Source organism: Planococcus citri, chromosome 3 (assembly GCF_950023065.1).
Source record: "Planococcus citri chromosome 3, ihPlaCitr1.1, whole genome shotgun sequence".
Classification (NCBI taxonomy): domain Eukaryota; kingdom Metazoa; phylum Arthropoda; class Insecta; order Hemiptera; family Pseudococcidae; genus Planococcus; species Planococcus citri.
Genome location: NC_088679.1, coordinates 6,815,365 through 6,828,092, shown reverse-complemented (window position 1 = coordinate 6,828,092; position 12,728 = coordinate 6,815,365). Strand labels below are relative to the sequence as shown.

At 36.0% G+C, this 12,728-nt stretch overlaps 1 protein-coding gene across 3 annotated transcripts in view; it reads right to left on the bottom strand.

Annotated features, from left to right (window-relative positions):
- Positions 1 to 3,648: 3,648 nt before the first annotated feature.
- Positions 3,649 to 12,728, bottom strand: part of Evi5 (ecotropic viral integration site 5) — a 28,641-nt gene continuing 19,561 nt past the window's right edge. Inside the window, exons 6-18 of one of the 3 annotated variants that reach the window (XM_065357068.1) lie at positions 12,566 to 12,691; positions 12,360 to 12,478; positions 11,723 to 11,837; positions 11,452 to 11,610; positions 11,025 to 11,264; positions 10,779 to 10,949; positions 10,547 to 10,708; positions 10,192 to 10,356; positions 9,952 to 10,119; positions 9,772 to 9,867; positions 9,597 to 9,695; positions 9,151 to 9,202; positions 5,373 to 5,507 (exon numbers count right to left, since the gene is read on the bottom strand). In XM_065357068.1, coding sequence (XP_065213140.1) covers positions 9,152 to 9,202; positions 9,597 to 9,695; positions 9,772 to 9,867; positions 9,952 to 10,119; positions 10,192 to 10,356; positions 10,547 to 10,708; positions 10,779 to 10,949; positions 11,025 to 11,264; positions 11,452 to 11,610; positions 11,723 to 11,837; positions 12,360 to 12,478; positions 12,566 to 12,691 — 1,671 coding nt within the window. In that variant the 3' untranslated portion in view covers positions 5,373 to 5,507; position 9,151. Of the gene's footprint in view, positions 5,508 to 9,150; positions 9,203 to 9,596; positions 9,696 to 9,771; positions 9,868 to 9,951; positions 10,120 to 10,191; positions 10,357 to 10,534; positions 10,709 to 10,778; positions 10,950 to 11,024; positions 11,265 to 11,451; positions 11,611 to 11,722; positions 11,838 to 12,359; positions 12,479 to 12,565; positions 12,692 to 12,728 lie in introns of all 3 variants that reach the window. The other 2 variants (XM_065357065.1, XM_065357067.1) reach the window with 2 other exon arrangements.

Here is a 12,728-nt window from a genome sequence, read left to right as displayed (position 1 = left end):
GACGTGATATCATTTTCTTCCTGCGAATCAGTCGTGCACTCTGATTGCCCTTCCGCGGTTCCTTTTCCGGTCACTTTGACTCGTCTGAATATCGGATTTTCCGGAGGATTGATTTTCGGACCGACGTGAAATAAACGACGATTACGAAAGTTTTTGTTTTCGTTGTTGCTTTTTAAATGTCTCAAGAGTAGACGTAAAGCTATTTCTATTTTATCCAAAGCGATTGGTTTTAACTTCTCTTTGTGTCTTTCTTTTATATCGACCGAGACCGATTTGTAGTCCGAGTCAATGGTGAAGTTGCGGACTGGCATCATGTATCTGGTCAACTTCTTGGTGTATTTATCTCGGTAGACGTACACCAGTGCTGGAGGATCGTACTGGATACCGAATTTGTAAGCTTCGTCTTCTGGTAGAGGTTGGTCCATGTGATTGGCCTGGTTGGGAAAAAATGTCAGTTAGAATATTGGAAATTGAAATTATTTGCCTAGTTTGAGACACCAGCCCTCAAAATTTGGCTTCCTCTCCCCTCTGGAGATCCGAACAAAAATTCTGGTCTTTAGATGGGCCATCGAAGGCGACTTGTAAAAAATTCTGAGCAAAATTGGACTTTATTTTTAATTTCAGCTTGTGTTGCGTAGGTTTGAAGACACTCTGATTAATGGTGTTAATAAAATTGCCTACTCAGTTTGCCGTAAATACAGCTCACATAATTATTTACGGCGAACCGAGTAGGCAATTCTTTTGACATGTATTTTTCTACGCGATTTCTTGCAGGATGAAGGCTCGTAACTCGAAACCGGTTGAATGTAGAGGAATTCTGTTTTCTGGGCTATCCAAAAAAATAAATAGGAGATCTAAATTCATGAATGAGAGAATGAGGATTTGAAGAGTTCAAAAATGTGAAAAAATGGACTCCTTATTTCCACTTTACTTGATCCAACAAAAATGTGAGACTTTTCTTCTTCAAGATGGATTATATTAAAATTGCATAAAAGTTTCACGAACTCTTATAGCATATTGACGATCAAGACTACACTTTATAAAAAAAGAGCCTCATTTTTATTTCACTGATCTCAAATTCTAAAACACAGTAATTATTGCAGAAGTAATCTACATCTCACTGTCAGATCAGATTACACTTTCGTGCAAAAATTTCTCACCTGCGCTGCCCCAATTTATTTCTTAATGAACACTTCCTCTTTGACCTACTTTAACATGAAACTCGTTCAACGTTCGCAAAATCCTAGAGCTCGATTCAAAAATGAACTCTTTGAAAAATTAAATTGAAAAAAAAATACCGCTTACCAGCAACGACTACGTTATCAGCTGCAATCAAACTCACGTGACACAATTAAGTACACATCGAGCACGAGTTATCAGGCTTAAAATTTCGTCGACTGTCTGAAACACACGATGACCTGTTTAATCGCGGATACTGAAAAAGGTTATTGATTCTAGGATACGCGACCGACCGGCTGAGCATACAGAGCGCAAAGGCATATCGCATAACAAGTGGATCGCGTTCGTTTCCATGGTTTCATTCTTACTCCCTTAGTTAATATCTGGTATCCAATCAGCGAGACGTTTCGTTCTATTGTTTTTAAAATTTAGCGATGTTGTAGTAATCGTTAAATAAAAAGTCACCTGTGGCTGTACCTATATTTGAAAAGTTGATTAAAAACCGCATTGGATGAAGGCCCAGGAGACGTTTTGTCAAAACAGCTTGGGAATGGTTATTTTTTCCCACAGTCAATTTTAATATTATGCAGTAAGTGGCAAAACCAGGATTTCATCGGAGATGGGAGGGATCAAAAATAAAAACAAAACTTTTTTGCAAATTAAGTTACGAAAAAAAGTAAAAGACTTGATTTTGCAAAAAACATAACTCTTTGGCAATTTTGGCAAAAAAAATGAACTTCCTCGGGTATTTTGGCAAAAGCAGAACTTCTCGGCAATTTTAGCAAAAACAGAACTTCTTTACTATTTTGGAAAAAACTGGTCTTATTTTTACGGCAATTTTGGCAAAAAGTAGAGCTTCTTTGTAATTTTCAAAAAACGGGTCATTTTTGACTACTTTTATGAAAAACACTCTTCTTTTTGGCAATTTTGCAAGAAAAAAAAGTTTTTGGCTTCTTGTTGCAAAAACGGGACTTTTCAGCAATTTCGGTAAAAAAAACAGAACTTTTTGCAATTCTGGCAAAAATAGGTCTAAAAAGATTTGGTTTTTAATCTTCGAAAACGTACATTTCGACATATCACACATCATTATAGTCAAATTTTGAATTTTTCACCGTTTTTACCCCCTTCACCCCCCCCCATTTGCCCCTAGGAAAAAAATATTGTCAGATTCGTGATCTACACCCTCAAAAACATACATTTCGACATTATAGTCAAATTTTGGATTTTTCACCGTTTTTAACCCCCCCTTCACCTCCCCCTCCCACCATTCGCCCCTAGGAAAAAAATATTGTCAGATTCGTGATCTACACCCTCAAAAACATACATTTCGACATATCACACATCAATAGTGTCAAATTTTGGAATTTCTACCCCCCTCACCTCCTCACCCCCCACCACTACCATAAAAATATTGTTAAATTCGCGATCTACAACCTCGAAAACATACATTTCGACATATCACACATCACTATAGCCAAATTTTGGATTTTTCACCATTTTCACCTCCTTCACCCCCACCATTCACCCCTACGAAAAAAATATTGTCAGATTCGTGATCTACACCCTCAAAAACATACATTTCGATATATCACACATCAATATAGTCAAATTTTGAGTTTCCACCCCCACCCCCTACCCCTACCAATTTTTTTTGCCAAATTCGTATTCTGCGACCTTAAAAACATAAGGGAGGATATCATTGTACCATCGTTTTGAGGGTACTTACAGCCCACTGTGCGCCAGTTCGCCAATCCATGCAAAGCTGATCTGTGTCGCACTGACTTTTAAAAAATTGGAAAAAATTGCTTAATTCCTCATTATGTCTGACCCTTGAAAGTTTGGGAAAAAATGCGATAAGTTCTCGTTATTATAGCCAGACAGGTGGGTCAATGACCTTAAGATGCCAGACAGACAGGCCAATCACCTTGAGAAGCCACCAGCCAGACAGAAGATCCTGGGAAGCTAAACGGGCAGGTCATTGACCTTAAGACGTCTGGCATGTAGGTGAATGAACTTTAAACATCAACCAGACAAAAAAATCAGAACTTCTAGATAGTAGTACATAATTTTGGCGAAAACAGGACCATTTCTCGTAATTTTGTCAAGACTTGGAGCTTTTTTGACAATTGAGACAAAAACTATAATTTTTTTTGCAATCATGGAGAATATTATTATGATTTTTTAAAAGTTCCTAAAAATCAGGACTTTCTTGTCAATTTCAACAAAGCAGGACAGAAGGATGGTCAGACACCTTGGAACATTCTGTAGGTACTTCAAGATGCCAAGCCTGTTCGCTGTTTGAGAATCCGTTGAAATAAATGCATTGGAAATTGATAACACTTCTTAGATTCCGACACATTTTTTAACAGAGGCAGTCTCGTGGCTATCTCCAATTTTGGTAATTCCGAAATGCACCGAATAATTCAACCAAAACCTAAACATCAAGAACCAAAAATAACAACACAGATCTCAAAAAGCATTATTTATTCAATGTAAAAGAAACCATAGACGCAACAGATCATAATAAGAATTCGCTAAAAAAAATAATAAAAGAAAGGAAAAACACATAGTTACACAAGTTACTAGAAACAAAGGAATGTTAAAATCAAAATCTTATCAAATCTACTCGTTTAAAAACGTGACTGTAAAATTGTATGAAAAATTAGACAAATAATTCACAATGTAGTTTATATAAATAAGTAAGTACATAAAAATTGAAAAAAATATACCAATTAAAATTTGATATCGCCTCAGGCTTTATCGGCGAGGTTGCTATTTTGGTTGACTGAATCACTTGGGTTTTCGAGACAAAATTTATAATAGAAAAAAAATCATAATAAAAATGGCCTAGCATTTGTTTCGTTTTTTTTTTTTTTTTGCCATCTCGTTATACGATAATATTGTAGTACATATTACTACGTTAGACGTAATATACACACACATCAAACAGTGCTTTTAAATAATATTGGTACCTTTTGCGCGCTTAAAATACCATTAATCGATAAATTCAACTTTTCATCTAGTGAAGGGATTTTATTCCATCTAAAAAATGTGGTACCTAAAAAAAAAAAATTTATAATTATCTAATGAAATCGCCAACTCGATGAAATTAAATACGAAATAACGACGATGGGGATTCGGGGATTGCATAGCTGGGGCAAAAATATTCTACGTAACTACTCTGGGGGTCTTAAAACAAGATACAATATAATGCTCATAACACGAAGCGAACTATACATTAAAAATTAACAGGTAGGTAACTAAAATACAAAATAAGATGTTATTGGCGCATTTCGTTGGCAAATTATTCAATTGACGTCATCGTCGATGATACATAAAAGATACGTGAAGATTTTCAGGAAATAATGCCTATTGATTTTAGTACATATTGCACAAGCCCTACAGGTATAGGTAAGTAAGATTAAAAAAACGCGTAATGAATATTTTGCCAATTCAAATGTATCACAATTGGAATTAACATGGAATTTTATCGTATGTAATGGAAGATCGATATAAAATATATATATTAAGAGCTGACGTGTGGACGGAAGCGCGAAAAATATTAATTAAAAATTGTATATACATAATATTAAATAGGTATACACGTAGCCTTCTCAATATCCGCCTTTAATTTGGGGGCTACTCCAAATTGACAAGTTAAGTTACTTTTTAAAAAAAAAAATAAATAAATACTTTAAAAACGGAGAAAACAGCGCTGTCGGTTAAAAAGCACCTGAAAAAATTCTGATATGTAGACGTGTAAATTGAACGAAAGCCATTTCAACTACAGCACTATTTTCTCTTCGTATTATTTGGTTTATCGACTAAAAACAAAAAAAAAATTGCACTTTGAAAAAAAATTTTTTTCCAGTAAAAAGGTTTGCGCTCTTTTTTTCTTCCCTTGATATAATACTGATAACGATAGTATCCGTTAAATATTTACAAATAACAATACCTAATTTTGCGAGTCAACGGGTAGAGTAGTAGGTACGAATACGAACGAATCGTCGTCCAGAGCTATATGTATAATACTGAAGAAAATGTACGCGAGCATCATCTCATTCGTACAATTTTGTGCAACTAATTTAGTAGTTTACGAATAATATTAACGTTGAAAAATACTCTCGAACAAGATACGTAGATTAACTCGTAGTAACGATACTGGATACATTCGTCGTGGATCCGGTCACGTTATGCAGATGCAGTTGAAGATCACAAGGCGATTCTTCGTGTTCGCTTTCTGTATCGACCGATGTTGAAAACGCCGATTTGTTTTTACGGTTGCAATTTTCGCACCAGTTTTGTTTCCAGTTTTCCATACGTAAGATCTGTATTGGGAAAAATCGTACGTGATTAGTTCGTAAAATTAGGAAAAATTACGATGCGATTGCAAAATTCAAAAATCAATCGGAAAATGCGAAAATTTTACGACGATTTCTAGTTGTAAAGATGAATATACTCGTATTCCATTGTTGATAAATATGTGTGTCTAAATGGATTATTGGGATACTTGAGAAAAGCATTAGTAGTCGTACCCGAAATTCATAATACGAGTAATTACCTAAGTACTACAGAAATAAGCTAACTGTACGTTTAAAGATTCTATTTCAATCAAGGTGTCCCCGATTTGTTTTTTTTTTTTTTTACCTAAAACACCTCCTCCCCCGAATCTTACAGTTAGGCACCAATCAGCCATTCAGGGGTTTTCATTAAGTGCAAACAGATTTTTCAAAAAGGATTAGTCCCCCCCCCACTTTCTCACAAACAGAGGAGGTTTCTCAAATTACGCTAAATATTTGAAGCAGACGAATGGCACCAGCCAAAATTTCAGGTGCCAAATGCATTTTTCAATTTTTTGAAAATTTTTGGAAAAAAATGAAAAAAAAATCAATATTTTACCAAAATAACTAAGAAAACTGAAATTTGGTGAGAATCATATTTTTGATCCTCCGAATCGATTGGGAACGATTTCAAAGCGTTTGGAATTTTTGAGAGGTTCTGGAGCCTCCAAAAAAATTTTAAAACTTGAAATTTTCACGGAATTTCCACAACGAAGTCGAAAAGCTACAAGTAGAATTTACTTTGTGCCTTCATTTCAACATGCTGCGTCGATGGGGGGGGGGGTTAAGCTGTCCTGGAGCCTCCAGTCATATTTTGGGAGTTCCTGATTTTCAAAAAGTGTCGTACAAATTGTCGACAAATCAACTTTAGCACAGAAAAGTGATTGGTGCGAGTTAGTTTGACGAAAAAAAGCTAAAATTCAGTTTACATCCTCTCTTTTTGACATTCTGAGTCGACTGAAGATGGTTGCATGGGGTTCTGTAGACTCCAGTTTGACCCATTACACACCAATTTTCCGAGACCGGTTTCAGCCGATTCAGAGCTGAATATTATTTTGTAAAATTTTCAATTATAAAAGGTTCAAAACTGAAAAAACCGATGTAGAAAAAATGCTAAGTAGATAATGACTAATGAGTCAAACAAGTAGGTACCTAGACCTACCAATCACATTTCACGTTCTAAAGTGATTTTGGACAGTTTTTGTCATTTTTTGAAAATCTGAAATTCATCTGTTTTGCTACTCATGGTCATCGACCTGTCTGATTGCCCTTTCAAGGTCGCGGTCAATGACCTCAAGAAGCCAGACAGACGGTCCAATGACCTTAATGGGTTAGAAAAAAAAGACAGACGACCTTAGAGGTCGGACAGCCATATAATCTTAGGTGGCTAGACAAGCAGGTCTGCAACCTTGAGAGTGCAGATACACGGGTCAATGACCTTAAGAGGCCAGACAGACAGACAGACAGGCACAAGAACTTGGGAAGCCAGACAGGCATGCAGACAATCTCGAGAGGCCGGACCGGGAGAACCACAACCCATAAAGACTAGACAGATAGATCAGTGACCTCAAGAAGTGAGACATACAGGTCAATGACCTTAAGATGACAGATAGGCATACAGACGATCTTGGAAAGCCAGATTAACGGGTAGACAACTTTGAGAGGCTAAAAAAACTAGAAAAATGACTTTGAGAAGTCATACTGACGGGTCAATGACCCTAAGAAGCCAGCCAGAGGGTTAAACGACCTTAATGACACAGAAATGAAGACAGGTGACCTCAGAGGCCGGACAGCCATATAATCTTAGGTGGCTAGACAAGCAGGTCAGCGACCTTGAGAGTACAGATACACGGATCAATGACCTTAAGAGGCCAGTCAGACAGACAGACAAACAAACATATGAACTTTGGAAGCCAGACAGGCATGCAGACAACCTCGAGAGGCCGGACATGTAGAACCACAACCCATAAAGGCTAGGCAGATAGATAGGTCAGCGACCTTAAGCGGTCAAACGTACAGGTCAACGACCTTAAGAGAGCAGATAGACATACAGACGATCTTGGAAAGTCAGATTAACGGGCAGACAACCTTGAGAGGCTAGAAAGGCAGACAAATGACTATAGGAAGTCATACTGAAGGGTCAATGACCTTAAGAAGCCAGAAAGCCAGTTCAATGACCTTAATGACCCAGAAAGGAAGACATACGACCTTAGAGGCCAGGCATCCATATAATCTTAGGTGGATAGACAATCAGGTCAATGACCTTGAGAGTGCAAGTGTACGGGTCAATGACCTCAAGAGGTTAGATAAACAAACACACGAACTTGGAAAGCCAGACAGACATGCAGGCAACCTCGAGAGGCCGGACAATCAGAACCACAATCATTTAATTTAAGGCTAGACAGATATAGGTCAGTGACCTCAAGCGGTGAGACGTACAGGTCAATGACCTTTAGAGGGCAGGTAGGCATACAAACGATCTTGGGAAATCAGATTAACAGGCTGACAACCTCCAGATGCTAGAAAAACAGACAGATAACTTTGAGAAGTCATACTGATGGGTGAATGACCTTAAGAGGACAGACATGCAGGCAGGCAGACAACCTTGAAAAGTCATACTGACGGATCAATGACCTTAAAAAGGCTAATTAATAGGCTGATAGTTCACCATAGAAGGCTAAAAAGGTTTTTCAGAGACCTTGAGAGTCCAGACACACAGGTCAATAACCTTATGAAACGTATTCATGATTTAAAACTTTTCTTAGAGAGCAGACTTTATATCCATTTTTTTCTAATTTGTAACTCATATTTGATTTTCAAAAATTGGACCAAAATTTTTTCAAAAAGAAAAAAAAATCTTTTGACATTTTACAATGTTACTTTTTTTTCATTTTTTAAAAATTTGGACTTGACCCCCCCCCCCTCCTCCGCCCAACAAATTATTCTTATCCTTCATGTCAAAATTAGACCTATAAACGTGCTGTAATTTAAATGTGATAAGGAATTATGTTTTTCGAGATAATAACTTAACAAAAGACCAATCAGTTTTTCTATCAATGTAATTAATTTTTGAACAATTTTGGAAAATTCAAAACTTTGTAGGATTTTAAATTTTCTATTTGAGGAACTGGATTTTATTTTCAGAAGCTATCCTATAGATCTTCATGCTACATAGGTATAAAAAAATGAACGAAATGGTCGAGAGATTCCCTTTTTAGAATCTGTAGACCTTTGTAAAAAAATGTTACCATCACTGACTGAAAAAAAATATCAAAATATAGCTACCGTGGCAAATAAATAAAAAAAAAATAAAACAACTTTTGCCATCTAAATAACAAGCGATATAGCTGCAACAATGAAATTCAAAGAAAAAAAATACTATACCTACCTAAATTTCATTTTCTAATAATACGCTCACATGAGAAAAAAAATCAACAAAACAAAAAAAAACTAAGCGATAAACAATCTCAAGTACGTTCAAAATACAAGTACATTGCTTGAGCTACATTCTAGCTACTGATAAAACTACTAAGTATGTTTTCATCGAATTCAAAACTGTCCCGAAGTACAAGCTCTCTCATGCTTTATTTTGCAAACCAATAAGAAATTTTCGAATTGATAAAACACTTACTCTAGCCTAACCACTTCCAAGGCTCAACGTCCGGTGTCGTGGGTGAAAACAACTGAACAAATTTTGAAATTTTAGTTAAAAATGTTTCAAGAGTGTGGTAAAAACGTGTTTACGTTTTATATGCAAAATTAATCTTTTTTTTTTAAAATATTTTTTTCAATTAATAATATTAAAACAAACAATTATTTGTAAAAAAAGTCGCAAATTCAAATTTTATAATTTTTTTCCTAAAAAAATCAATGATAAAATTACACGCGCAATTTCTTTAAAAAAATTTTGTGTCGATCAAAAAACACACGGTGAAGGGTGTGAAAGATAATAACGGTGGACAAACAGTTTGTGTTTATTGGTGCGCGCGATTGGCTTACAAAAGGAAGTAAGACAATGGTGAAAATAACAGGTGTAAGGTGTTAGTAGCGTTACGGAGGTAAAGGATTGAAATATACCTCGGCTCTTAGATCGACAACTTTATCTTGTAGTTCGCGAACACGATCACTGTCGTCTACATTACTTCGCAGACTGCCTTCGGCTACCATTTCTTGATTCTAAATAATTGAGAAAAAAATACAAAATAAATAAATCGTCAAATTCGAGCCACCCAACCTCCGATCAGTAACTTACTTTCAATTCTAATATGGATACTTTTTGGGTAAGTTCGGCAACCATTTGGGCATGTTCGGCGTCTCTTATTCTGGCCATCATAAGTTCATCTTTCATCTGATAACAGATTCGGTAGAAAACACGTAGGTAAGTTGAGGGTAATCGAAACAGAAGAGTTAAAATTGAGAATAATGTACACACCTTTGATTCTAAATCGGCATATTTATACTGCTGTTCTCGGAATTTCGCAGCCATTTCGCGTTCTCTTTGCTCGGCTTGGTCGAGCTGCTCTCGCAGATCTTTTTTATCTTCGTCTTGACGTTTGAGTTGATTGCCGCTAACTTGAACTTGTGTTTCTAACTCCATTACCTGAAATTATATTAATGTTGAAATGAAAATCGAACGAGGATTGTTAAATTGCGTGATTTCTCTCGTTCTTACTTTCAGTCTCAACTCTTTAAGTTCGGTCAGAGCCTCCATTTCTCTTAACCTAGTCGTCATTAATTCTTCTTCCACTTTCTGGAACTCTGTATTATTCCAATTCAACAAATTGCCGATTTTTTTAGGCGTCGATTCGGGTGTAGGAGGCGCTTCGACTCGTTTTTCCTGCCATCAGATATTTCTTATTAGATTATTTTCTCAAATCGGAGCGAATAAATAACTATAGAAAAATACGTATCGCAAAAGCGAGCAGGCATTCCACAGAATTTATACTACAAATACACAAATAACGCTAATTTATACATAAATACGATAAAGTGATATGCAAGCAGACTGTGATTACATTTCTAATTACTTGTAGATGTCTCTGCCATTGTGTGCTGATTTCATTGACCCTCTGACGTAAATCTTTCAACGATAAATTAGCCTCAGCTTCTCGTAATTTCACCGCTATCAGTTCTTCTTGCAAATGCGCCACCGAATTATCAACCGTCGATTCTCGTAATGTTTTTTTATCCTGTAACATCGCCAAGATGATTCATTCCATCTCTTTGAAAACTGAAATCCCGATTAAGTGAGCAACGAACCTCTTCTAAATCGTGTATTCTTGCCCTCAGATCACGAATCAGAGCATCATTTTCAGCCTCCCTCAGTCGGACTTTGACAAGCTCAGCTTGCAAACATTCGATAATTTCTTCTTTCTGGGATAATTGCTCCTTTAACGAGTTTTCATCCAAAGAAGACTGATACGAGTTGTTCTAAAAATATACGAAAAATTCACAATTTCAACGCTCGAATCGACGAATATAGAATCGTATGCGAAAATCACTTACGTTTTGCGAAGTTAACAACAAAGATAGCATTTTAATTTCTTCTTGAGCGTTTTCTAGTCTGTGAGATGTTTCTAGATGGGTATGTCGTAATGCGGCCAGTTCTCTTTGTACGACAAACGTGGTCTCTTCTTCTTCTGCTCGCGATACTTGTCCACGTACCAGACGATCAGCCAGTTCGCTCGATTCGGCTTCGAGTAATTCGACTCGTTGACGAAGAAGCCTATTCTCCGTTCGTAATCTCTGCGAAAATAACGATAAAGAGTTCGAAAATTTAGAGATAAAGATTATAAGATGATTAAAAAACGGTCTTGGGAAAAGTGCAGATGGTGAAATATTCCGAGGAAATTAATCAAAATATGATTCTAGTGAAATAAATAAATCATTCGAGGGGGTTTTCAATATAAAAAAAAGTACATTCGAAACTTACTCGTAATTCGACCATTTCTTCTTGCTCTTTGGTTTTGATAATAGTATACTCCTTTTCCAACTTCTTCATTTTTTTCTGATTAATTTTCATATTATAAGCTAAAGCCATCAGACTATCGGGATCGGAATCCGCCCTCGTGGGTAATTCTTTTTGAAAGAACTGTACAACGAACGTAAAATAAATCGACTCGTTTAAATAGGAACATTGTTTATACAACATTGAGCATTTTAGAGAAAAACTGTCCAAATTATATAAGACGATAAAAACGCACCTTCAACATTCCTTCCATATCCAACGATAATAAATCTTCTTTTCCCAAGTGTAACATCGCTAATGCAATTTGGAAAATTACGCTAATGCCTTCCGAAAGGAATACATCGATTACCCTACGAACAAGCAGAAGAAGAAGAAACAAAAATAGGTAAGTTAGTGTACATATTTCGTAATCCGTTTTCTTTTCCGTAGCGAGCGGAACATTTTAATCCTTTTAAGAGGATGAATTTCTACAAAATATGGGTTTAAGTTCATTTCGTTATTTATTTAAAATGAGAACATTCTCGTTAGGGAGTTTTCGTAGATGTTCTCGAATTATTATCGAACTGATCAAAGGATATACGATAGAGATAGAGATGAAAGATCGCGACCTTCGAGCATGGAATTAGAAAGCCTGAAGTGTTACGTGCGAACGCCTACAGACGATTGAACAATTATAACGCTTGTTAAAACGTGACATATTAAAAAAAAATACTCGTCGATTAATTTGCAATAAGCTATGTAACAAGAGGTAATCATCGTGTGAAAAATATTCAACGGAGAATGAGAATCTCGAGATTGATTAAAATATTACTACAGATTTATTGATAAAATTAATTCCTCTTTTTTTTGGAATTTTAGGATTTGATATTCACCTGCATGCCGTAGGAAGGGCGAACGTAGTTGTAAATAGAGTAAGAAACCAGCTACTAGCGTACATGCTAGTATGGAAACTTTGCGATTGAAAATGTACGTACAAATCTGGTAACGTTTCCTGGAACAGACATAAGAGGTTGATGAATATTATAGTGAGATAAATGTGCTATGGTTCAGCAGAGTTGTGTAATGAAGCTCGTCTTACTTGTACTAAATTTTCGAGTTGAAACATACAAAGGCCTAGTTCAGCCATTGTAGGTTTAAACATATCGCGCATTTTGTAATCTTGCATTAATTTTACAAAAACTGCGAATGCTTCTTCTTCGGGCATCTGGAAATATAAAAAAATTAATTTGATATCACAAAGC